At 38.2% G+C, this 22,129-nt stretch overlaps 8 protein-coding genes across 9 annotated transcripts in view; 4 read left to right on the plus strand and 4 right to left on the minus strand.

Moving 5' to 3' along the window:
* Positions 1–2,358: 2,358 nt before the first annotated feature.
* On the plus strand, positions 2,359–5,016 carry LOC105312214 (cyclin-dependent kinase 12-like). Of its 2 annotated transcripts, XM_019994777.1 has the most exons (7): positions 2,359–2,584; positions 2,779–2,910; positions 3,072–3,110; positions 3,168–3,248; positions 3,334–3,404; positions 3,648–4,018; positions 4,052–5,016. In XM_019994777.1, exons 1-7 carry the CDS (start codon positions 2,453–2,455, stop codon positions 4,921–4,923), a joined length of 1,698 nt encoding a protein of 565 aa, XP_019850336.1. In that variant the 5' UTR covers positions 2,359–2,452; the 3' UTR covers positions 4,924–5,016. The 2 variants fall into 2 exon arrangements, with proteins under 2 accessions (XP_019850336.1, XP_011402983.1); XM_011404681.2 differs by having other exon boundaries at positions 2,360–2,584; positions 3,648–5,015.
* On the minus strand, positions 5,017–6,767 carry LOC100640361 (short-chain dehydrogenase/reductase family 42E member 1-like). The gene is made up of 10 exons (XM_019994834.1): positions 6,600–6,767; positions 6,430–6,531; positions 6,308–6,365; positions 6,124–6,239; positions 5,914–6,075; positions 5,644–5,778; positions 5,530–5,595; positions 5,417–5,480; positions 5,294–5,367; positions 5,017–5,232 (listed from the first exon to the last, which is right to left on the minus strand). The coding sequence occupies exons 1-10, from the start codon at positions 6,738–6,740 to the stop codon at positions 5,017–5,019; spliced, it is 1,134 nt and encodes a 377-aa protein (XP_019850393.1). The 5' UTR covers positions 6,741–6,767.
* A 21-nt stretch (positions 6,768–6,788) lies between these two features.
* LOC100640488 (fibrinogen-like protein A) lies at positions 6,789–8,069 on the minus strand. The gene is made up of 4 exons (XM_003385384.2): positions 7,926–8,069; positions 7,673–7,874; positions 7,526–7,623; positions 6,789–7,471 (listed from the first exon to the last, which is right to left on the minus strand). The coding sequence occupies exons 1-4, from the start codon at positions 8,064–8,066 to the stop codon at positions 6,905–6,907; spliced, it is 1,008 nt and encodes a 335-aa protein (XP_003385432.1). The 5' UTR covers positions 8,067–8,069; the 3' UTR covers positions 6,789–6,904.
* A 195-nt stretch (positions 8,070–8,264) lies between these two features.
* On the minus strand, positions 8,265–11,269 carry LOC105312215 (zinc finger protein Xfin-like). Its single transcript, XM_011404682.2, has 3 exons — positions 10,604–11,269; positions 10,216–10,509; positions 8,265–10,046 (listed from the first exon to the last, which is right to left on the minus strand). The coding sequence occupies exons 1-3, from the start codon at positions 11,169–11,171 to the stop codon at positions 8,401–8,403; spliced, it is 2,508 nt and encodes an 835-aa protein (XP_011402984.2). The 5' UTR covers positions 11,172–11,269; the 3' UTR covers positions 8,265–8,400.
* Positions 11,270–11,420: 151 nt separating this feature from the next.
* Positions 11,421–15,432, plus strand: LOC100635019 (cytosolic Fe-S cluster assembly factor nubp1-like). Its single transcript, XM_019994780.1, has 10 exons — positions 11,421–11,541; positions 11,591–11,695; positions 11,745–11,878; positions 12,051–12,152; positions 12,350–12,440; positions 12,784–12,941; positions 13,428–13,538; positions 13,774–13,876; positions 14,720–14,803; positions 15,210–15,432. The coding sequence occupies exons 1-10, from the start codon at positions 11,511–11,513 to the stop codon at positions 15,248–15,250; spliced, it is 960 nt and encodes a 319-aa protein (XP_019850339.1). The 5' UTR covers positions 11,421–11,510; the 3' UTR covers positions 15,251–15,432.
* On the minus strand, positions 15,090–17,583 carry LOC105312216 (Golgi apparatus membrane protein TVP23 homolog B-like). Its single transcript, XM_019994781.1, has 5 exons — positions 17,466–17,583; positions 17,178–17,415; positions 15,939–16,052; positions 15,439–15,567; positions 15,090–15,349 (listed from the first exon to the last, which is right to left on the minus strand). Exons 1-5 carry the CDS (start codon positions 17,531–17,533, stop codon positions 15,302–15,304), a joined length of 597 nt encoding a protein of 198 aa, XP_019850340.1. The 5' UTR covers positions 17,534–17,583; the 3' UTR covers positions 15,090–15,301.
* Positions 17,584–17,659: 76 nt separating this feature from the next.
* On the plus strand, positions 17,660–20,144 carry LOC105312217 (guanine nucleotide-binding protein subunit alpha-13-like). Its single transcript, XM_011404685.2, has 3 exons — positions 17,660–18,221; positions 18,601–18,651; positions 19,223–20,144. The coding sequence occupies exons 1-3, from the start codon at positions 17,670–17,672 to the stop codon at positions 19,796–19,798; spliced, it is 1,179 nt and encodes a 392-aa protein (XP_011402987.2). The 5' UTR covers positions 17,660–17,669; the 3' UTR covers positions 19,799–20,144.
* A 1,619-nt stretch (positions 20,145–21,763) lies between these two features.
* The window catches only part of LOC100640615 (protein flightless-1 homolog), a 12,674-nt gene continuing 12,308 nt past the window's right edge, over positions 21,764–22,129 (plus strand). The window contains exons 1-2 of the mRNA XM_019994778.1: positions 21,764–21,860; positions 21,943–22,053. Of these exons, the coding sequence (XP_019850337.1) occupies positions 21,801–21,860; positions 21,943–22,053 (171 nt within the window). The 5' untranslated portion in view covers positions 21,764–21,800. The remainder of the gene's footprint in view (positions 21,861–21,942; positions 22,054–22,129) is intronic.

Below are 22,129 nucleotides of genomic sequence, written 5' to 3' on the forward strand. Positions count from 1 at the left end.
CTACATGAGAATGCAACGACCGGCAGACTGAGAGGGTAAACCTATAACATTGTACATGCATCAATGAAAAAATTCAATGTATTTTGTACCGTACAAGACAATTTATTAGCAAGAGTGCTTTGGCAAATACGTGTAACCTGTCTGTGGAAAGTAAGTGATAAATTTGATACTGGCCATTTTTAAGTACGAAATGTCATTGAGCAAGCTCAGATTAAAACAAAAATGCTTGATTTAATGAGCCACTGATTTGCCAATATCAACTCCCAGTTATCTTGTATGGTATTACTTGTACATGCATGTACATGAGTCCGTAAATGTAGACAAAGGATCAATATTAAATATTGTTTTGATATCATTAATTACCAATCCTATACCTTGGTTGTACTGGTATGTTTCCAACTAGTCCGCTCAGTTCCTCCATTGTTCCTTCTCCCTCCTCTTGCTGTCCACTCTCTTCCGTCCCTCCTCCTCCTCCTCCGATTGTCCGAGTGTTGAATACTGTCAGGATATTGTCTGCTAGTTTCTTGCAATGCTTGAGGTCGACCCATACCCGATCACCGGTTGCATCATCAATGTATGTCTTAATAAAAATAAAATAAATAATTTACTGTTAATGTACCGTAAATATTCAAATAAAAGCCTGGACGTTTATTTCTTTCCAGGACAAAAAAAATTGCGTAAAATAAAAAAAAGAAAAAGTAAAATTGAGATTCGAACCCGGAACTCCAGGTTCAATACACACAGCTTAACAAGTTAGGCCATTTGGGACACTCTAAAAATTGTGGTACTTATATTGAGTAAAATATACGTATCTATACTTGGAGATTCTTAGTACCAGGCGTTTATTCAAGCCCGGCCTTTATTTGAACATTTACGGTACATGTACCTGTAGAAAAATTTTTGACATTTTTCTTTCAAAAAGTGTCTTTTTAGTTTATGTCTATTCGTCTATTGGTAAATTATTCTCAGTGCATGTATCAATACTTAAGTCTAAAGATTTAAACTAAGAAAAGTTGATTGAATCAATCCTTCCCTCTCTCTCTCTCTCTTACTTTTGCAACATTCTCTGGCCAGCTGTTGGAGTCCTTCAAGCAGAAGAGGATAAGATTGCAAGCCAGTGAGTATGTCGCTGGCTCGGAACGCATCTTAAATATAGCGCCACTCTCTCTCTTTAAGACGGACAGCAATGCCTACGATAGAGTGGATTTAAATACGGTTAAAAATACAAATATTAAATATTCAAAAATTCATAAAAAATCTAATCTTGATCGGAATCACCTCAAAATTTCTACACAACATAAGAACATGTATATATATCAGAATACATTATAAAAGTAGAAAATTCTCTCCTAGTACTTTTTGCCAAAATTTGGCCAAAAACCATGTACTATAGCCCATGGTCTTTGGCCCAATTTTCAAGTAACTTTAAAAATTCGTAAAAAATCCAAATTTGATCAGAACCAGCTCAAACTTTCTACGCAACATAAGAACATGAATATGTATCAGAAAAAATTATAAAAATGATAAATTCTCTCCTAGTCATTTTTCTCACATTATATCCTGTACTACAGCCCATGGTCTTACCTCCACTATAGCGTTCCCTGTGAATAACTGAGGATGGTTGGTTGCTATAGTGATAAGTGCATCATTTAGCTTCGGGTCCGCCTTGAGCCGAGCATTCTTCAGCTGCTTAATACTTCCTAATAATAATTTACTAGCTTTAGGACTCGTGGACTCTCCGCTCAAAGCATCACCAACTGCCTGAACCAACTCTGTAGCTCGAACTAAAAAAATTAATTAAAAATTTTGACAGGTCACCCACAAAATTTGAATGGATGATCCCAAAAAATTAATTTGCACGTAACATACCCTCGATGGATTGAGCTGCTGGGGATTTACTGGAACTGGAGGATGAGGAAGGAGTCACGGTTGCATCACTAGCCCCACCTACCCTAGCCTAATAATTAATTAATTAATTATTATTAAAATATTAATATCAACGTGCTTGTGCAAGACGAATTGGGTTGGAGAATAGGTCACCGCCTCCACTGGTCTCTTCCTCCTCCAAATGAATCCTTTTTGTAGGAGGTCCCCCAGAGACACTAGGAGAGGATTGACGGGATCCTGTCTTACTACCCAAGGCAAAGAAGTCACCAGAGGGAGGGTGGCCTTAAAAAAGATAAAATAATGTAGAGTTTTAGGGAATACCTTTAGGTGGTCTCCCACCAGAAGAACCTCCAGAAACTCCAGTACCTTTTTTACCAGCACTCATGGTTTCACATTGATTTTAATTTTTTTCAATTTTCCTATCAGTTGTTTTATTAGAACAAATACGGTGGAAACTGCTAATAGAGTTGATACGGTGTTTGTCTTTGGGAGGTTCCTTGCTCACTGCTCAGTTATTTGTTTGTGCTAGAGGAAAAAGCAAACACCTTCTCTGTTTCTCTTTCTAATGGATAAAAGGAGGAGCCCTTCATCCTCACAGGATGAGACGGGACCAGAAGTTGTGCTACGGCCATCGAGACCCAAGCCACCCCATCTGAGCCACAGAGCCTCTAGCTCGTTCATACCTGAAGAAATAGAAGTAAGTACATGCAAAGACACTCTACAAGCCGAAATACAAGCCTTCCCTCCATCATCTACAGGCTCTCATGCTTCAAACTATTGCAGTAATCTGTTAGGCCTTTTAATTACTTTTTTTTGCATGAATGATTCATTGAAACTGCTACATTTCTACTAATTCATGATTTTTTTCTTTTTCTCTCTTCCTCCATCCAGTTCATGTTTCAACCTGATGTGTCTCCTGATCTTGCTGGCATGCTGCAGAAGAAAGGGCGTCGCCTGAAAGCATGGAAGCAGCGCTACTTTGAAATTCAAGGGGCCAACATGTACTACTTTAAGAATGAAAGGGTAACAGAAATGCACACACTCACACATGACACTTAGAATTCAAATCACTTAATGATTCGCACGCAAGTCACTTTATTAATATGAAACAAAAATTCCATAAAAGGAAATTGATGTTTGTGTAAAATCTGATGTTTTCTTTACTTTTCATCATTTGATTATAGTCACGAGGTGAGTGTTTAGGATACATTGACCTGACGCAGGTGCGTTGTTTCCGTAAATATGAACTGCTTTTTTAAAAGTAACTTTCATTATCCCAGATTTATTATGTCGGCAAGTCAACTGCTGCAAGCTTCGGAGCACCTTTTGAGTTACAGACAACAGGCCGCATTCATTTACTAGTAAGAAGAATGGAGAGAGAGAGGGGGGGGGGGAAGGAGAGAGAAGAAGCAGCCTTGAAAATTGAAACTGTTATTGTGTTCATAGGCTGCTCGTAATGACAGCGACAGGGATAAATGGATAAGTGTTATCAAGTCCAAAATGATCGACCGTGCCAAGTTAGTAATGCACAAATAAAAGTTTATTCACTTGTAATAAGAATGTATAGTCATCACCATCATATATGTCTCCAAATGGCAATGTAAGAATGTTTTAATAAGCAGCTGGCATTTGTGATTCAAACTATTATTTTAATGGCTTAAATGTGTATGCACTTTGCTTTGAGCATATGGAGCAGTATAAGCACATGCTACCATTCTTTTTTAAAACATTTTTACTTACATTGCACGCGTTATTTCTAGGGGAAAAAGTAAAAGAGGAAGCAAAGCCGATGTGAATGCTGTTTTTCAAAATCGAGACAGGCGGGCCACAATCAAATATAGAGCTGGAAAGCCTCCTCCAGTCCCACCTCCTCCTTCCATTGGTAAAAAGTTGAGCATACCCGAGGAGCCTACACCAATAAAGTCTTCTCAGAGTTTTCCAGAGTTTGCCGCGAAGAAGATTGAAGTGGTACAGTCTCCAAGCCATTATGACATGTCATTAGCAGGGCAAGAAAATCCGCCTGTAACTAGCACTCAAAAAGAGACATCACTTCTTTGCCCACCCCCACCTAACGCTGTCCCTTCGGTTCCTCCTCAGACTCTTCCTCCTCAACCAACTAATGAGCCTCCACCTCCTCCTCCTCAACCAACTAATGAGCCTCCACCTCCTCCTATTCTTCAAGACATTCCTTCTCCTGCTTTAATTGATGAGCAGGTTGCTTTTGAATGCGTGCCACCATTGCCTGTTGAGGTAGCTCCTCCAATGCCAGCAGCACCAACTAACAACCAGCCAGAGCCCACTGCTCATCCTCCTCCTAACAAGAGAGCCTCTATTCTTGATGATCTTCCTTCCCCAGAGGATATTGCTATGGATCTCTCAATGTCACTAGGAGGTGTTCCCGATAATACAAAGAGGTCCTCCATTTTGGATGAGCTTCCTTCCCCTGAAGTTGTTGTTCCTCCTCCATTGGAAGATGCTAGTAATGATAGACGACGGTCTATTATTGACGATCTTCCCTTACCTGATGAAATCTTTATACCTTCTACTGTGGAAGACCTCGCCACAGGTAAAAGAGCTTCTATTTTGGATGATCTTCCTTCTCCGGATGAGATTATGACGCCTCCTCCAACAGGAGATGTTCCTAGGAGCAATCGCTCATCCATTCTTGATGATCTTCCCTCGCCTCATGAATTACTCATAAACCCTCCATTGGATGATTTCGTTCTAGTTGATGCATCTCCTTTTGATTTTGGTCCTTTACCGGGAAGCGTTCCTTCTCCACAGCCAGTTCCTCCATTGGTTGATATCACTAGTACAAATGGTGCTCCTTCTCAACTAGGAGGATCACCATCTCCTCATGCATTTGGTGTAGCAGATAGTGACGTTGTCAGCAAGTTGAGAGAGCTCTTGAATCAAGATGACAGCAGCTGGAAATTGCCTTATGATGGATCTCTTCTGCCTCCAATGAACACCGAGTGGATGCAGAAGGGCAGTGCTGCTGAACAGCTGAGACATTTCTTACAAGTGTGCCCATAATTTTATATATATATTTTTTAGCTTTATTTCTGTAGTACATAATTTATATATTATACCTTTGAAATGAAATATAATAATAAATATGTTTTTATATTAGAAATAAATTAAAATCAATGATGCTACGACTATTATTACTATCGTTAAAACAATCAGCAAGGTGGTGTGAGATTTCTCCTTTTTCTTTTTCCCATGGCCTCTTTCCTTAAACCACTTGACTACTCCGTCAAGTGTCTTTGGTTCTGGTTGATACCCAAAGTCCCTAGTTGCCTGCTCAATGCTAAAATAATGAGTGACGCCAACTTTATAAACCTAATAATAATAATAATAATAATAATGACAATAATTAATCATGCTTGTATTAATTCATTACCTCTGCTCTTGTCATAAAAGGCTTGAAATTGTAGACTTTGGAAATGATGCTGTGCAATATTTCAATGAAATATGCTAAAAAGATAGAACGAAATAAAATGTAAATTTTATTTCAAGCATTTACCAACATAGTACATAATCCACAGTGGCAGTCTCACTGTTGGATAGCTATAACCTAATCCTGTTATCTAAAAATGAAGAAAATGTAAAAGACATTATTGTAGAGAGAGAACTTACTAAAGGTTTGAGGAACATAAAGTTATTAATTGGATTGTTATCTGATATAAAGTATGGTTTTCCAGACTACAAAAAAACACATTTAAAATTGTATTTTTTTATAGTGTAACTAACTGGAATCGATCTAGGCAGCATCAATGCTGCAGCTGCCTTAATGTGTGCCTGCACTAAATTATCAACATGGAGAAAATCAGTTTTGACATCTTTGTCTCCGAAAGTAAACAGAACCAATCCCTTTTCAAGATAATCCTTGAAAAAAATGACAACAAATTCATTATCATTATTATTAGTAGTAGTATTAGTAGTATTTGAAAAATAAGCATAAGAAGAGGATTACTAGTACATGAAATTATCAATAAAGTCCCTGCTCATATGGAAACTAACCACTATTCTTGGTAGGTGTCTTTGTTCGCCCTCACCATATATCCCAGCACAACGAAGAGCACAAGTTCTCAATACAGATCCCTCTTTCTCCAGCTTGGCTCCGTTAGCTGCTAATACAGCTTGCTCTGCAATGCTTTTCGTTCTACTGTAGTGATCAACATGCTAAATATACATCCATTAAACCGAAACTAATAGATAAATACAATGTACTTTGTCTAATGGGTAATATGGTAGAGACTCTGTTCCATTGATAATCTTTTGACCACAGAATACAACATTGTATGTACTCGTGTACACAAGGCTCTCGACACCATTTTTAATGCAAGCTAAAAAAATTTTAAAAAGCTAATAAAATTTTTGCAGGTTGCAACAGAAGCAAAATATTCAATATTACTTTCTATGACATTTCTTGTGCCTTGTATGTTTACACTCTCAATCATTTTCTTGTCAAACTACAGTAGGTTGTTGTACAAGTACAAGCTCAAGTACAAGGGCGTGGCTAAGTATTGTACTGACCATTTGGAGTCCAGACATTCCGTAAGATGCAACATGAAAGATGACATCAGGACGTAACTTGGAAACTATTTTATTTAAAAAATCGAAATTTCTAATATCACCCTGCATTTGGGCGAAATATAAAAAAATACACTCAATGGGCCCTAGATCAAACTCTATTAATTTAATACTTTGATTTTATTTGCTCCCTCTTTTTCGTCTTCTATGAAGTGAACATCTATAGCTGTCACTTTATCGTATCCTTCTTTCACTAGTTGCCGGCAGAGTCTGCTCCCAACATACCCTCCACCACCAGTTACTACTGCTGACATAACTAAAGGAGCTAAAGAGCCCTGCCCACCAACCAATCATAACATAAATAAATTAAACTTCCAAGTTTATAAAAGAACTAACTACAAAGAATCATCACACCACTATTAAAAAATAGTCTATTGTTTTTACTAGACTAATCTAGCCTATAATCACACATTATTATTTAATTGCGTCTCATCTTCATTTCAGCAAATTTAAGCTCATCAAACTGCGGGCCTGCCTTTGGGTCCCTACTTGACATCCAATCAAACCCATATTGATGAGTTCCATATCGTCCAGTTAAATTAGCATGATAGCAACCATGATACCACCAACCTCCATTGTTCCGATTTGATGCACAGTGCACTCCACCCCAAGTGTCAAGATCACGATCATATGTAGAAAACCTGAGTCCATTATGACCTGTAAGTGCATCAAAACCAGTACCAGAGTAACCACTGAGTGATAGTTGATAAGCACTATTACTATCACCAATACTGAATCTAGAGTACTTAGCATACTGCTTAACTCCAGGGTATTTATAACGAAAGGCTATTTCAACACGAAGTGTGTATGTTCCACCTTGATTTGTTAACTGGTGCATTTTTACATTGCCAAGCCAATGTTCTCCAGTAAGGTCACCAAACCCACTCTCATATTGTGCCAAGTTACGATGGAACTCAACAGAGCCATCTTGTCTCCTTAAAAGTACAGTCCATCCACCACCATCAGTCTCCATATCACAATACACCTATAAAGCATCAGTGAATTAACATGCAGTAAAAGAAACTTGATGGATATTTACCAGTACTACATTAGTTCCATCAGGACTGATGGGATAAACCTTGCTCTCATTAGCTCCCATTTCAAGCCATGTCTTGCAATCAGGAGGAGCAAAGCAAACTAAATGAGTTAAAGGATTGTGAGGATATACTGAACATTGATTCATTACCAGGTTGAGCATTGACTTGAGTGCTTGGTGGATCAGGTATTCCATTGACCCATGGTGGAGTAGGAGTAGGAGATGGAGTCACTACTGCTGCAATACTAGTAGTCACTGCAACTGAAGGAGACACAGTTGAACTCTCACCAACTGTTGGTACTGCAGCACTCTGAACAGTGAGAGATGGTGAAGGGGTACCACTTGCAATGTTCTATAATGAAAAGTATTGAAAATACAATGACAATAATGATGATGGCATTACTGTAGTTGATTCACTGCTAGTATGTGAAGGCAATGGTGAAGATGTTGTATCATCAGGACAATTCCCACTGACAAGGCCTATATTAACCAATGCCAAGCAAGCAACAATCAAAACTGGTTTATTATGAATAAAGCTACTCATAATTTCCAGGAGTATTCTAAATTTCTGATCTATGTCTCTAGTTAGCCTTCCTTTTATAGCTGCTGTCAAAGTAATCCCAACGATTGAGATATTTCCTAAGTGTGTGCATTAGTAACGTTCCTTAACGGTTTGAAAACACGCCATGTTGACTCATAACGTTCGAATCATAAACATGAAACCACATTTTCACTATACCAGTAATGTCAAGAGCAAGATATTGAATGAGTCAACACTTTAACAGTTAACACTTATGCTAAATTTTTAAAATAAATTCAATAATAATAACTATCATAAATGTTCATAATAATAATAATTATAATAATAATAGTACTGATTAAATGTTCTGAGAGAGTAAGGTCATAAACATAGCTGATGGAGATGTTGCTGGTGTAGCATACATATTAGTGTCTACTAATGAGATTGCTGCTTCTAATTTATCAGTGGCAGATGCAACAAGGCTAGCCTGTGAAGCTGTGGAGCCACTGCTAGTCGAGGTTGAGCTAGCAGTTAGGCTATCAATTGGAAAACCAGTAGAAGTTGGTGATTTATCCATTTCTAGCATGTTAGCCACAGCAGCTGAAATGTTTGACATGAGACTAAGGTCAGTTGCACTTAAAGTGGTCAAGTCTTCAGTGGATGGTTGGTGATTACCAACTGGGAGTTGAGCTATGCTCAGGGGCTCTGACGAACTATCGAGTCTAAACCTTTTAGTGACAGTTTTTTCGTCATTGCTCTCCCTACTTTCGCTACTTGACTTCTCTGCTGCAGACTGTCCCTTTTTATTGAAGCTCAATACAACCACTGGGCTGGGTATGGAGGGGTGGCTGGAGTTGTCGTGATGGAAGGTCCTCTTGTGTCTTATGAGGTCTTTCTTGTGAATGTATGACTTTGTACAGCCGCTAAAATCACACGGGAACCTCAGGGTAGTAGTCGTACCATCATCCCCTCCAAGTCCCTTGATAGACCCACAACCATTATTACTGCCAGTAGCCTGAGCACTAGGAGTAGGCGAACTGCTGGATATCTCAGTGATGATCGAGCCAGCAAGATGACAGTGTCGCTGGTGACGTCTCAGGTCCTTCATGTGGAAATACGACTTGCCACACTCGCCAACTTGACACACGTAGGGTTTTGCTGGCGTCTCAATAATGCGAGGCTGAAGGACTCTGGGTAGTGATCCATGGGCAGACTTCATGTGTCGTATGAGATCCTTCCGATGAATATAAGACCTAGCACAGCCCTCAAACTCACAAGGGTACTTACAAACACAGCTAGGGCCCTCGTCTGACGTATCCATGCTTGAATTACTGTCGAAACCATTAGCAGAGGAAAGTGTCTGACTCTCTTCCTCAAATAAAGCCTGTAGGGTCTCATCCCCCACTTCACACTGTATCCCAACCTCCTTCTTTGTGCACATGTTGATGATGACTACAGAGGGCTTTTTACTGGGCCCAACCCCAATGTTGCTTGTTTCTGGAGGAGGCTCCAGCTGCTCTTGAGTCTGACAGCTGACAGAGGAAGAGGTTGAAGAGCACTCCCTGGCCTCATGATTCCCAGTAGAGACTGAGGAAGAAGTGGAAGGGAGAGAGGTGTGACCTTTACCCATGAAGTCCCCTGCACTACTCAAGGGCTGTGGTTGTGGCTGGTAGTTTTGATAGGAGGCATCAAAAGGGAACATGTGATTGAAAGCTCCTGGATGTATATGTTGCTGCATAGCAGGCATCCCATATTGACCCATGGCACCAGTTGGATCCATAGGAGGATATCCATAGCAGTTCATAGGGAAGAGAGGTGAGTAAGAGAAGCCGTGGTGAGGAGGGGGGAAGTAGGCTCCTCCTCCCCCTCCAGAATAGGCTGGCGCTAATTGGTTTGATAGGAGAGGTGTTGAAGAGGGAACAGACTCTGCTAATATGTTACCATCATAAGCTGACTGAGGCGAGAAAACGTCAGGGGTTGATTGTGATTGGGTTCCACTATACCCTGTAATGAAAACAGGATTACTACAGAACATAGATCAAATGCACAAGAATGTTCTAATTGCATAACAAGGAGACAAATTTACAAATACAAAAGAGGATTGGAGCCAACACTCATTTGTTTTTTGAAAGGATTCAGTTGATGTGACAAATACACAAACATAAATACTCACCAGTATTTGTGGCTGGTATTGTTATTGCTTTCGGTCGCGATGAAGTAGAAGCATTTCCATTGTTACTCTCACTAGTAAACACTGGAGTAGTACAAGAAGATGCATTATTGTTGTTGTTATTAGAAGAAGAGGAGGAACATGTCGTTCTCTGTGGAGTAGCTATCCTTGTTTGAGTGGGAGGATCATTCAATGGTGCTAATGCGAGAGCTGGTGGTTGATTGCTTCTAGGGCCAGAGTCTTCATTGCTTGATGTACTGCCAGTACTACCGGTACTTCTACCGATTGGTCTAACAGCTAAAATAATGACAGAATAAACATTAATGAGATGTTTTGTATAATGTTTGAGCAATGTTTGTTTATAATAAAAGACAAAACTTTAATCACTTACTGTTTGAGGTTCCAGTGACATTGCCAGAGCCATGCTGGGTTCTCATGTGCTTGGAGAGGTACTCCGTCCACTTGAATGCCTTTCCGCAGATCTTGCAATTGTAGGGACGTTCTTCAGAGTGGGTACTCAAGTGACGCTGGAGCTTGTGTCTGCTCAAACACTCTCGTCCGCAAATATGACAGACTCGTCTTAGCTTTGGTCGGGAGCTCAGCGACTTACGTAATGCAGCAATGTCCATCGATGTGAGAGGAGGAGGGGAAGAGGTCCTGGAATGAGTGTTGTTCTCTGAGAGAGAGGAAGTGGTAATGGCTGGTGAGGATTGGGTAAAGGGACCAAACGGATCCTGCAGGTCCTGCAAGTTGAAATCATTATTATTATTTCTCTGCACAAGTAGGAGCTGGCCAGCAGAAGAGACGGGAGGGGAAGGGAATGAAGAGGAGATGGAGCTGCTAGAGTTATCTCCTGTGGTCTGTACGTTGAAGTGCGGTTCGGTCTGCTCTAGTAGCGCCTCCATGGTCGGATTGTGTACAGGTGAGCCTCTCACTGCGGACTTTTCGCTAGGCCTCATCAGCCGGAGGGCAGGCTAGTACCCAAACAACATGCCTTAAGTAGATCCTATGAATGAAAAATCCACCAACGACCAAAAATATTTGGGAGGACCGTTTACAAGAAAGAATGCCGGTCTGACGTCAGAGATAAGGCTAAGCTCAGCTGATCGCTATTCCTTTCTCTTTCAGTGAGAAAACTTCAGACTAAAAATCACATCTTTTCCTAGTCTCATCTTTTTTTTAAATCCTCAAAATGAGCAAGATGTCGGTCTGCCTTAGAAGAAAATGTCCCAACTTCCACTGCCTCTGGAAATGTTTGCTGAGCCATCTTGGGTGGAGCTCAATAATTAATTTGTAATATGGAGGATAAGCCTGAGAATGCTCCAGAAAGTAAAAACAAAGACAGGATTGAGTATAACACTCTCGTCTCTCCTTCTAGGTTGTCCTGGTACGCAGAGCCAAGAGGCTGGGAACACCTCAGCTTGTCAAGGCTGCCCCAATCAGAGCATCTGTGCCTCTGGTGCCCCCAAAGCACCAGACCCAGGTAGCTATATACTACTATATCAGTCACTAGTAGTTGAATACATATACAGCTATAGGTGAGATTGAGAGTCGCTTATCGTCAGTCCGTCATAAAGTTCTGATACTCTCCGGGAAAGGAGGAGTAGGGAAGAGTACATTCACAACTCAGCTTGCGTATGCATTAGCCAGTAATGAGGAGAGACAGGTACATGTCGTGTACATGTACATATGATTAGCACTAGTTTATTAGTTATGGGTATGGGTATGTTAACAGGATATTACATGCATGTATATTTATTTTTATGTGCCAAAAGTTACTCAATAACAATTCCTTTATTTCCTTTATACTCAATACTAGTATTATCATCTAATACTAGGTTGCTGTATTAGATATTGATATATGTGGTCCCTCACAGCCTAAGATGCTGGGAGTTGAGAATGAGCAAGTTCATCAGAGTGGATCAGGATGGTCACCTGTTGTAAGTCAAAGGATCATTGCATCCTGTGAAGTATAAGCCAAATAGCTTAATTACTATCACTTACATAACAAGTGTAAGGCGTGGCAGCCTTGTTTAATATACTTGGAATAGTGCATTCACAATAATGGCTCTTGCATGCATTTCACTCATATTTGTCTATTATTTTGTTTATTTATTTATTCATTTTTTATTTGCAGTACATTCAGGATAATCTCTCTGTGATGTCAATCGGTTTCCTGCTTGGTAGCCCTGATGATGCTGTCATATGGAGAGGACCAAAAAAGAATGGTATAATATAATGCTCTTCTCCATCCATGCAGCCTCTTCAAGAGTACTCTTGGTGTCATAAATCGTCTGTTATTTTAAGCCCATCCTGTTATGCTTGATAATAACTGTTTCTTAGAGATTCTGATCTCATTCTTACCTTAAAGCTGATGATTTCATTTATTTTAGCTGTCAAGTAGTGACAGCCTAGAGTGTCTGTATAAATTAAGCCTCTTCTTTGTGTCTTAGCCATTATTCACAGGTTACTCCCTAGCCTTTTCCAGTTGCACCCCTTTAGAAAATTTAAAAAATATTTGCACAACAACACGTACAATTAATTTCCTTGTTAATATTAATTTGGTTTTAGGTCTCATAAAGCAGTTCCTACGTGACGTTGATTGGGGTGAGTTGGACTATCTTCTTGTTGATACTCCTCCTGGAACTTCAGACGAGCACTTAAGCATTGTCCAGTATCTTGGAGCTGCTGCAGGTATTGACGGTGCAGTTGTAATAACGACGCCACAGGTATTGTCATTGATTAATGCGATGTTATTATTTTATTAGAAGATTTATATTTTGTAATTAAAGTGGTTTTTGACCCTCCATAGTTCAGTTTATGGGATGCAGCGATTTGTGGATCTGTTTAGATATTTAATTTGCTGTCATAACTTGCACTTTCTAGCCTTCCCAATTAGTAGAACGTGACCTTTCTGTCCCATGAGATTGTGATCAGCACATCCAAGCAACAAATTACTTTGAATCAATCGACATTTTAATTGAGAAACAATAAAGCCTCAGTAGTATTGCATTATCATGCATAATTCAAAGTTTTTAAACAGTTAACTTGCATGGAAAGCATGGCATATTAAGTAGATTATATATGTGCATTCATGCACGTACTGGCGGTAATGTATTATGAATTTTATTCGTATTTTTGTGGCCAGTAGTCCTATTTAAATCCACCCTTGATTATCATTACTCTGACATCATAATTTGTTTTGCATTTCAAAGGAAGTCTCTCTCCTCGATGTGAGGAAAGAAATTAACTTTTGTCGAAAAGTCGGCGTGCCGGTTCTTGGTGTTGTGGAGAACATGAGTGGATTCATCTGCCCCAAATGCAAAGTATGACTATATTGCTGCAACAAATCTGCTAAAAACTATTTTTGTGTGTAAAGAGAAAGCAGCTAATCCTAATGTGTTAATGCCCACTATAGCTGCAGTAAAAGAAGGTGCTTATGATGATTAATGCAGCCACTCTTTTGGCTGTATTATATCATTAATGTGCAACCACTCTTTTCAAAGTTAAATGATTTACAGCATGATGGTGTGTGTAATGGAATTTTTGTCTCTCATATAGACAGAGTCAAAGATATTTCCACCCACTACTGGAGGAGCAGACAAAATGGCAGAGGAAATGGGCTTATCAGTTCTTGGTCATCTTCCACTAGATCCAAGAATAGGTACACACACACACAATGCACTGTATGTACGGATTGAAGTCATTGTGTATGACTTATAGCTTGTGAACAAAATTTATCTATTGTGTTGACAGTTGATAGGCTATCATAGCTTTAGTCATTCCACTACAGCATAATTTTTGCGTGTGGAGCAATTAAAATTCATTTAACTTTTATGCAATTTGGGCATATAGTATAATTTTTTGTGTGTGGAGCAATTAAAATTCATTTAACTTTTATGCAATTTGGGCATATTCCTGGCATTACCTGCATGCTATCAAGAGTGCATAGTTTTGCAATATGCACCATTAAGAGTTTTACATGGAGCTATTGTGTAGCAATTAGCAGCTTTGAATCCGTCATTAGAATCGGATTATCAATAGAAGCATTCAGAATGCAGGTGCATTTTGCATGCTGCGGTACTAGTATTAACCATTTCGCATTTATATAGTGACAACTTTGAGTGTTTTTAAGTCCGTTATTCGACCTCATGGCCTTCCAGTTACAATCATTGTTTACGCAAGGTATAACATTTATTCAGTCCCTATTAGCAATACTTCGAAATATTATAGATGCTGATTTTGCTGCATGCTTGAGGTTAAAAATGCCCCCAGCCCCAGGCCTCCCTTTGTTTCACTCAGTCCAATAAGCTGAGCTTGCAATAACCTTCCAGATTGTTCCAACCACTTCAAACACTGAAGCCACTACCCTAGTAGGATGGCAAGAGTGCTCCTGGCACTCCTATTATTTTCATAGCTGGTCCAAATATTGATAACTGACATAACAAATTAATGGGTGTATATTTGGCTAGACACTATGTTACTATGTTCTTCCCATTTTGTTTAGGCAAGTGTTGTGATATGGGGCTATCATTTATCAAGGAAGTATCAGATTCACCTGCAGCTTTGCAGTACATCAGCATCATGAAAAGTGAGCCCTCCTTTTCCAGGATAAGGATTAGCTCGAAACTGTTTTGTGTGTTGCAGATTAGGTGCCCAATCTTGCACAAAATGCAATAATAATTCTGTTTTTAATTAGTTTTGAAGTTGTCTTAGGTGATAAGCAGCCATAGTGTTGTATATAATACCACTCATTGACAGCTTAAAAATAGATTCGTTTGCAGGATCTTTGTCTCTACTAGTAGCCAAAGCCCCTTCCTTTAACAAACAGGAAGACATACTGGCTCTAGCAGAGAGCTATTGAGCTTTGGGTTTTCTTGTTTGAAACTCTCCACTTGACCCATTATAATAAAAACCATTGAAATGTATTATATAGATAATTTTGATAATTATAATAACAATCGTATAATAATTTTATTCATTATTCGTTTTATCAGAGATCTTGCTAGCCTGTGGAGACACAGATGAGAAACAATAGTAGTGGCAAGGAAAGAAAGGGAGAGAGAGGAGGAGGAGGAGAAGTCTGTAATCATATTGTCATTGTCTGTGATGTTGTTTCTGATCCTGAACTGAATGCCTGATAATGTAAAATAGAATCAGTAATAATTTATTTGTCATTATGTTATTATTATAAAAATTATAATTATATAAAAAGAGTAACATTACTTGTTTCATTAACTGTCGTCCAATGAACTGCCCTGCCATAGCCCTTATCTTGGTACCGGCATCTTTGCGACACTTTACATATCCTATCACGTTAGCACCGTTTAGAGCCACGCCCACGATTGGTATCAACTAAAATAACAACGGAATTATCAGGAAGAGACATTATCAGGAAACGATCGGATAGATCATCATCATCACATGAGAAAAACCAGAACTACAATATCCCACAAGTGTGATGTCATTTCCATCCCACTCTTAATCCTTTCCCACACACACACACACACCTAATACTTTAAAGGCTGTCTCGGTATCCCCTACTCTTATGTTTTAGTAAACAGTAATTAGTAACATATTATCACCAAACATTCCTTTGGCCTTTACTAATAGTCGGATACTCTCTAATTGCTAATAATTAATTCTGTGAGTGAGTACATTTAACCACACTAATAAATATTAGTCATAATAATAATATTATTATCATTATTTGAATTCAATCTCACCATCCACATCCAGGCAAATTTGAGTAAAGCCGTGAATATAAAGACAATCCATAACACAGGAAAGGCAAACAATGACACCCAGAAGACTACACTTTCAACATTTGATGATGGAGCCTAGATACAACATGGTTAAGATTATAAGGAGTTTTATAAGTATACATAACATGTAAATCAATGTTTCCAAGGAGTTTTGGGGTAGTGTTTCTTGTCAGGGGATTTTAAAGTTGCTCAAAAATTTGACAATACCATAATACTATATAGGGTATTTTTCAAAAATGGTTAGGAGAGAATTCTTATAATGTTTTCTGATACATATACATGTTCTCATGTTGTATAGCAAGTGTGAGCTAATTCCGATCAAAATTGAATTTATTACGAATTTTTTTTAAAGTTACTTAAAAATCGGCCCAAAGTCCCTGTACTATAGTACAGGGACTTTGGCCAGATTTTGCCAAAAATGACTAAGAGAGAATTCTTCATTTTTATAATGTTTTCTGATACGTATACATGTTCTTATGTTGTATAGCAAGTTTGAGCTAATTCCGATCAAAATTGAATTTATTATGAATTTTTAAAGTTACTTAAAAATCGACTTAAAGTCCCTGTACTATAGTACAGGAACTTTGGCCAGATTTTGCCAAAAATGACTAAGAGAGAATTCTTCATTTTTATAATGTTTTCTGATACGTATACATGTTCTTATGTTGTATAGCAAGTTTGAGCTAATTCCGATCAAAATTGAATTTATTACGAATTTTTAAAGTTACACAAAAATCGACCCCCCTGAAACTTTGTGGGAAACCCCGATACAGGTGTACATAAAACATGTGGATAAATCATCACTACAATAGAAATAATGGCAATCAAAGCATAAAATAAACATATACACAATTAAAAGTAAAAGCATAAGAGTTTGTCAGCAAAATAATCCAAAATTATAATCCAAAAAAATTAATAATTATATTACAAAATTCATCTAATGAAATCAATACAAAAATGCAATTTTTTAAAGGTAAATAAAATATTACGCAAAGTATGTGTGGATGTAACCGAGAGAACTTTGATGCTCTTATAGGTAAAATTGATGCAAATAATTCTCATAAAAATATTTAGAGTGCAACAGAAACCAAACAAGCTATGCAATGATACCAATGTAACACTCCCACGCATTTAATTAATATGAAGTAATGTGGGTGTGGCCAGTTATTAAAGGAGATTCTAAAGGAATTATAGCTTTACTTGTTTGGATTCAAACTGCCATACGCTTGTCCCATCCTCCTCTACTTTGTTCCACCATCTTAGCCCGACCAACAGTCGGCCGGTGACATTCTTCACGACCCAAAAATCCAAAGCCAACAAAAGAATAATTGCTATAAACAATTGAACAAAACTACTGCTGAATACGTAGGACCCAAAGACGTACAAAACCAGCGCAAGTGATCGAAAGAGTACATGGAAGAATAGTGCTATGGGATGTCTATAAAAATATTTAAAAATTATTAAAAATATTTTACGAGCATAGCTTGCTTTATTGCTCTTTGTGAGGGAGAGCCTTCATCGCCAAAAGCCAATAAGACCTCTTCTTGGTTACTCATGAAAACCTAAAAATTTAAAGAAAGGGTTAAAATAAAAACAGGCGTGGGTAGTTATAACTTTTATTTGATCACGTGACTTGTTTGGTAATTAATTGGGCGTGACTAATGTGAATCCGAGTGGATCACGTGATCTTGTATGGGCGTGGGTCAAGCTAGAGATCTTGTACCATTTAGGACAAGGTCGAGGACAACGAGAGAAAATACAGTAAAATCCAGAGATCCAGGCATGGCTTTCAACTGTTTGAAGACAGAGGAAGAGAAAGAGGGAGAGAGGAGGAGCAGACAGATCGACCGCCAGCTCAAATCCCTCGACAAAGAGAAGGACTGGAAGAGAGAAATGAAAGTTCTTCTACTGGGGGCAGGAGAGTCTGGTAAAAGCACCTTCCTCAAGCAGATGCGTATCATACACGGCGAGGACTACTCGGACAGCGACAGGCTGGAATTTCGTCCACTGATATATCACAATATATTGAAAGGGATGAAGGTCCTGGTTGAGGCTTGCCGTAGGCTTCAGATACCATTCTCAGAGCCAGATAATGATAGTAAAGGTGACATAGTTTCCAGTGGCTATCAGCACTCACAGGAGCTAAGCCCAGAGGAATTTGCGCCTTACGTTGAGCCTCTCAAGTCTCTATGGAAAGATACTGGGATTCAGACTACACTAGCACGAAGCAATGAGTTTCAATTGGTACGTTTAAGCACCTAAACATTATTTCCTCCTAGAGTCCTCTCTTTGTTTTGTGATCTCTCTTCATTCATTTTGTTCCTCTTTTGATTCCTATCCCCCTTTCCTTGTTTAGCTCTGCCTATGCACAATATTAACTGCTTTGTAACAATACAATGGGCCATTGAGTGGTTTTCAAATGCATCAAAAAAACTTTTTCTTTCTCCTATTCCCTTTCTTCCTTCTCTTACATGGTTCGTAGTATATGTGTGGCTAGGGCATGCATAGACATGTAGTAATATAATTGTACATTGCCTTCCTGTGAGTAGCTGCTACTATTTTTTGCATTTTTACAATTTGCTAACCTCCCAATGATAATTGTGTCTCTTTTGTTAACATGTAGGGTGACTCTGTGCCTTATTTTCTTTCTAAATTAGAAGTCATTGGAGCAGTGGTAAGAGAGAGAGGGAGGGAGGGGAGAGAGGGAAAGAGATGAAGTAGTGAAGAGGATGTTGTGTGTGTGTGTACATCTTAATGTAACTAATAATTGAGTTATTATAAAAAGTGCATATATTGTGCATTTTTTCTTAAGAACACATGGCATTGTTGTAATAATAACTCAATATAGCTTCATTACAAAGGCATATAACCAGCAATAAAGGCTCTAATTCAATTAGCTCTGCATTATGGGAGAGATTATACGCGTGTAGGCTATAAACAAGGCTTCTTTTTCTAATGGAAAATGGAATGAGCTTATAAATGCTATGTATCTGTAATTGGAATTCACTGTTTAGGGAAAGAATGTGGTATAGCAGGAATAATTTATGAAATGTTAGCTCTATTGTTCACTAAGGAAGCTATGCACTCAAAACGAATGAGACTTGATGTATAATGTATGCGTAATATTAATGCACAGCATAAAATGAAGAACTATAGTAACAATAACAATAATGCTAACAAATAATAACTATCTGCCAGCTGACAGTTTGGTAACATTTCCCTTTCACATATGCATTCTCTTCCAGGACTATCTACCATCAAAGGACGACATCCTAAACTCGAGGAAAGCAACAAGAGGCGTAGTTGAGTACACGACGGCTATTCGAAACCAGCAGTTTAGGTTCGTGGACGTCGGGGGTCAGAGATCGCAGCGGCAGAAGTGGTTCCAGTGTTTCGACGAAGTGACGGCCATATTGTTCATCGTTGCATCGAGCGCTTTTAACCAGACCCTACTGGAGGACAGGGTCACTAATAGACTCATCGAGAGTCTCAACATATTTGAGACTATCGTCAATAATAGGTGCTTCAGAAACGTCGCCATAATGGTCTTTTTCAACAAGTCCGATCTCTTGGAGACAAAGGTCCAGAACCCCAAAGTTGACATTAGCAAGTACTTCCCGGAGTTCAACGGGGACCCGCATAACCTAGACCACGTCAAGGGTTTCATGGTAGGAATGTTTGATTCCGTTCGTAGAAACCAACGCCAGGATTTCTATCATTATTTCACGACTGCTGTCAACACTAGAAATATACACATGGTCTTTGACATAGTGAAGGATATCATATTGTCAGGACACATTGGTCAAATATTGCAAATTTAACTAAGAACTAATAGTACAAATGTTGACTTGTCATACAATTTTATCCCTTGTTCTCTTCTCCTTTCTGTCTCACTCTCTCTCTCTTAGTCTTCACTTGATCATTAATGTTGTCTTCTTTTTCTCCTCCTCTCTCTTGATAAAAAAAACCCAGCAACTAGCACTGACCATCTAGTACTGATTTCGTAACTATCAATATTAATATTATTATTATTATTATTATTATGTGTGTTTTATAAAGAAACTAAATAATATTATTGTTCTTGTTGTCATTATGTTGTCTTTGATGTTTTTAATATATATAAAATAAATGATGCAGTCACAATTTCTATTGCTAACTAAACCATAATGATACTAGTAATAAATAATAATAATAACTAAAATGTAAATTCTTTGTAAGCTGTTAGTCATTCTGAAAATATGGACACCTGGAAACATAAACCCTAAACAGAGTAAGAAAAACAAATGTTAAAGTGAACTCTTCCTTTTATACACAACATGCATAAGAGGAAAGAGGGAGAGAGAGAGGGAGTGTACTAAAATAGAACAAGTGAAGTCAATTTTTAGCCGTTTATTTTTTAAAGTCTATTTGTAGCAGCGTGATAGCCACATCAGTACTTTATTACAAAGAGTAGTCTTAGACCCTGTTTACACTAATCCATTTTCACATGTAAACGGAAACGAGACTTTTTGATTCTGATACAGCTTCTGTTTACGCTAATACATAAAAACGCATCACCTATCCGAAGCAAAATGTAAAAGGATATACCAAAGTGGATACTTCTATAAACGAATGATAAATCTTATGAAAATGCAGCTGCTGGATTAGTGTAAACACCTGAAACGAATAATAGCAATTTAGCAAATATTCAATAATAGCAAATAATAGAGTGTCCTACTGTGCCTATACCCCCTGATTCATCACGGCATAGAATTGAAGAGTCGCATTCGGGATATTTTCAGTATTTTCATTGAGTAGTTATAGTTATTGCTAGTTATTTTCGAATAACTACTCAAAAATACTGAAAATATCCTGAATGTGACTCTTCAATTCTACGACGTGATGAAGCAGGGGGTATATGCACAGTAGGACACTCTCTTCTATTATTATCTACTCTTGCTGAAACGAATAATAGCAAAAACAATTTGGATTCAGTGAAGTGGATTAGTATAAACGGGGCCTTAATTTAATTATTACTACTCCTACACTGCACAGTGCAAAACTTGATTTTCAATTTATATGACACTTATACCTCTAATTAAATTAAAACCAAAACTAGTATACATACGCATTAATTAATTTTGAAAATCTAATTGTGCACAGGCCCATAACAAAATTATAAATGCAGTTTATGAAAAGCATCAAAATAATTATGACTATTATTAATATTATCATTTGGATTGAGCTACTTTTATCCAATTATTATTATTAAATATTTATTTCGTTGTTTTCAAAATATGAAAATATTGTGGAAACTCGATTCCTTCTTCAGAGCTTCAGGCACAACAATTATCCCTTCATGATAAACACGAGCAAATTCATGAAATACAAACAAGTGGTGCTATTACGCTAATTAATATTATTATTATTATTATTATTTTGAACCCTACACTACTCGCTAACCAAAATAAAGGTCACTGGTTACCTGTAATGCTTTCTATTAATCATCATCATCATCATCTGGTATGTAAAATTCGTATTCCTCGAGGAATTCAGCAAACTGTCCTCCAGCCCAATAGCCCAGATAGACAAAGGGTATGGCAACAAAACCGAGCCGAAACAGGACGAGATTGTAATGCCTGATCGGTTTAGAGACTAAGGCACCAGATTGTGTGGTTGTTGTTCGTCTCAGTGCTAAATTACTCCCGTTAAGAAGGAGGGAAGAACATTTTCTAAGGAGCCCCAAAGACGCCATTTTGAATCACGTGATTAGATAGGCGTGGTTTACCACCCGCCATTTTGAAACAGTCAAGGGTTAATATTCCAACAAGCCCAACCATAAAGATGTCCAGCTCTGTCCTCCCTTTTGTGAGAGGAGTCGACTTCTCTGGGAATGATTTACAGGTATATTGGTCTCTTTTTCACATACCACCTTTCTCTGCCACTAATTTTTCTATTTTCTTTATCTTTTATTAATTCAATTCAGGAATCAGAACTGAAAGAAAATGTCCTCCATATGAACAACCTTCGTTGGCTTCGTCTCAATCGTACCCAGATTGAGAAGATACCCGATCATATTGAAAAATTCTCCAAATTGGTACTTACTATATTGTTGCAATCACTTGCATGTATCGTTATAACTGTCACAATTTAATTATCCATTTTTGATGACA

This window comes from Amphimedon queenslandica, unplaced genomic scaffold (genome assembly GCF_000090795.2).
Source record: "Amphimedon queenslandica unplaced genomic scaffold, v1.1 AMPQUscaffold_13465, whole genome shotgun sequence".
Classification (NCBI taxonomy): Eukaryota; Metazoa; Porifera; class Demospongiae; order Haplosclerida; family Niphatidae; genus Amphimedon; species Amphimedon queenslandica.

Coding starts and splice junctions, on each gene's coding strand:
- LOC100635019 (XM_019994780.1), top strand. CDS start 11,511: ATGGAGGATAAGCCTGAGAATGCTCCAGAAA. Junction 11,696..11,744: donor CCCCAAAGCACCAGACCCAG/GTAGCTATATAC, acceptor ATACATATACAG/CTATAGGTGAGATTGAGAGT. Junction 12,153..12,349: donor GATCAGGATGGTCACCTGTT/GTAAGTCAAAGG, acceptor TTTTATTTGCAG/TACATTCAGGATAATCTCTC.
- LOC105312216 (XM_019994781.1), bottom strand. CDS start 17,533: ATGAGTAACCAAGAAGAGGTCTTATTGGCTTTTGGCGATGAAGGCTCT. Junction 17,416..17,465: donor CCCTCACAAAGAGCAATAAA/GCAAGCTATGCT, acceptor ATATTTTTATAG/ACATCCCATAGCACTATTCT. Junction 15,350..15,438: donor GACGACAGTTAATGAAACAA/GTAATGTTACTC, acceptor TTACATTATCAG/GCATTCAGTTCAGGATCAGA.
- LOC100640488 (XM_003385384.2), bottom strand. CDS start 8,066: ATGAGTAGCTTTATTCATAATAAACCAGTTTTGATTGTTGCTTGCTTG. Junction 7,624..7,672: donor TCAAGTCAATGCTCAACCTG/GTAATGAATCAA, acceptor TAACTCATTTAG/TTTGCTTTGCTCCTCCTGAT. Junction 7,472..7,525: donor ATGGAACTAATGTAGTACTG/GTAAATATCCAT, acceptor GATGCTTTATAG/GTGTATTGTGATATGGAGAC.
- LOC105312215 (XM_011404682.2), bottom strand. CDS start 11,171: ATGAGGCCTAGCGAAAAGTCCGCAGTGAGAGGCTCACCTGTACACAAT. Junction 10,510..10,603: donor TGTCACTGGAACCTCAAACA/GTAAGTGATTAA, acceptor TCATTATTTTAG/CTGTTAGACCAATCGGTAGA. Junction 10,047..10,215: donor AATACCAGCCACAAATACTG/GTGAGTATTTAT, acceptor TTTTCATTACAG/GGTATAGTGGAACCCAATCA.
- LOC105312214 (XM_011404681.2), top strand. CDS start 2,453: ATGGATAAAAGGAGGAGCCCTTCATCCTCACAGGATGAGACGGGACCA. Junction 2,585..2,778: donor TCATACCTGAAGAAATAGAA/GTAAGTACATGC, acceptor TCCTCCATCCAG/TTCATGTTTCAACCTGATGT. Junction 3,249..3,333: donor CAGGCCGCATTCATTTACTA/GTAAGAAGAATG, acceptor TTGTGTTCATAG/GCTGCTCGTAATGACAGCGA.
- LOC100640361 (XM_019994834.1), bottom strand. CDS start 6,740: ATGTCAGCAGTAGTAACTGGTGGTGGAGGGTATGTTGGGAGCAGACTC. Junction 6,076..6,123: donor CATATTACCCATTAGACAAA/GTACATTGTATT, acceptor ATGTATATTTAG/CATGTTGATCACTACAGTAG. Junction 5,596..5,643: donor TGCTGCCTAGATCGATTCCA/GTTAGTTACACT, acceptor GTTTTTTTGTAG/TCTGGAAAACCATACTTTAT.
- LOC105312217 (XM_011404685.2), top strand. CDS start 17,670: ATGGGCGTGGGTCAAGCTAGAGATCTTGTACCATTTAGGACAAGGTCG. Junction 18,222..18,600: donor GAAGCAATGAGTTTCAATTG/GTACGTTTAAGC, acceptor GTTAACATGTAG/GGTGACTCTGTGCCTTATTT. Junction 18,652..19,222: donor TAGAAGTCATTGGAGCAGTG/GTAAGAGAGAGA, acceptor ATTCTCTTCCAG/GACTATCTACCATCAAAGGA.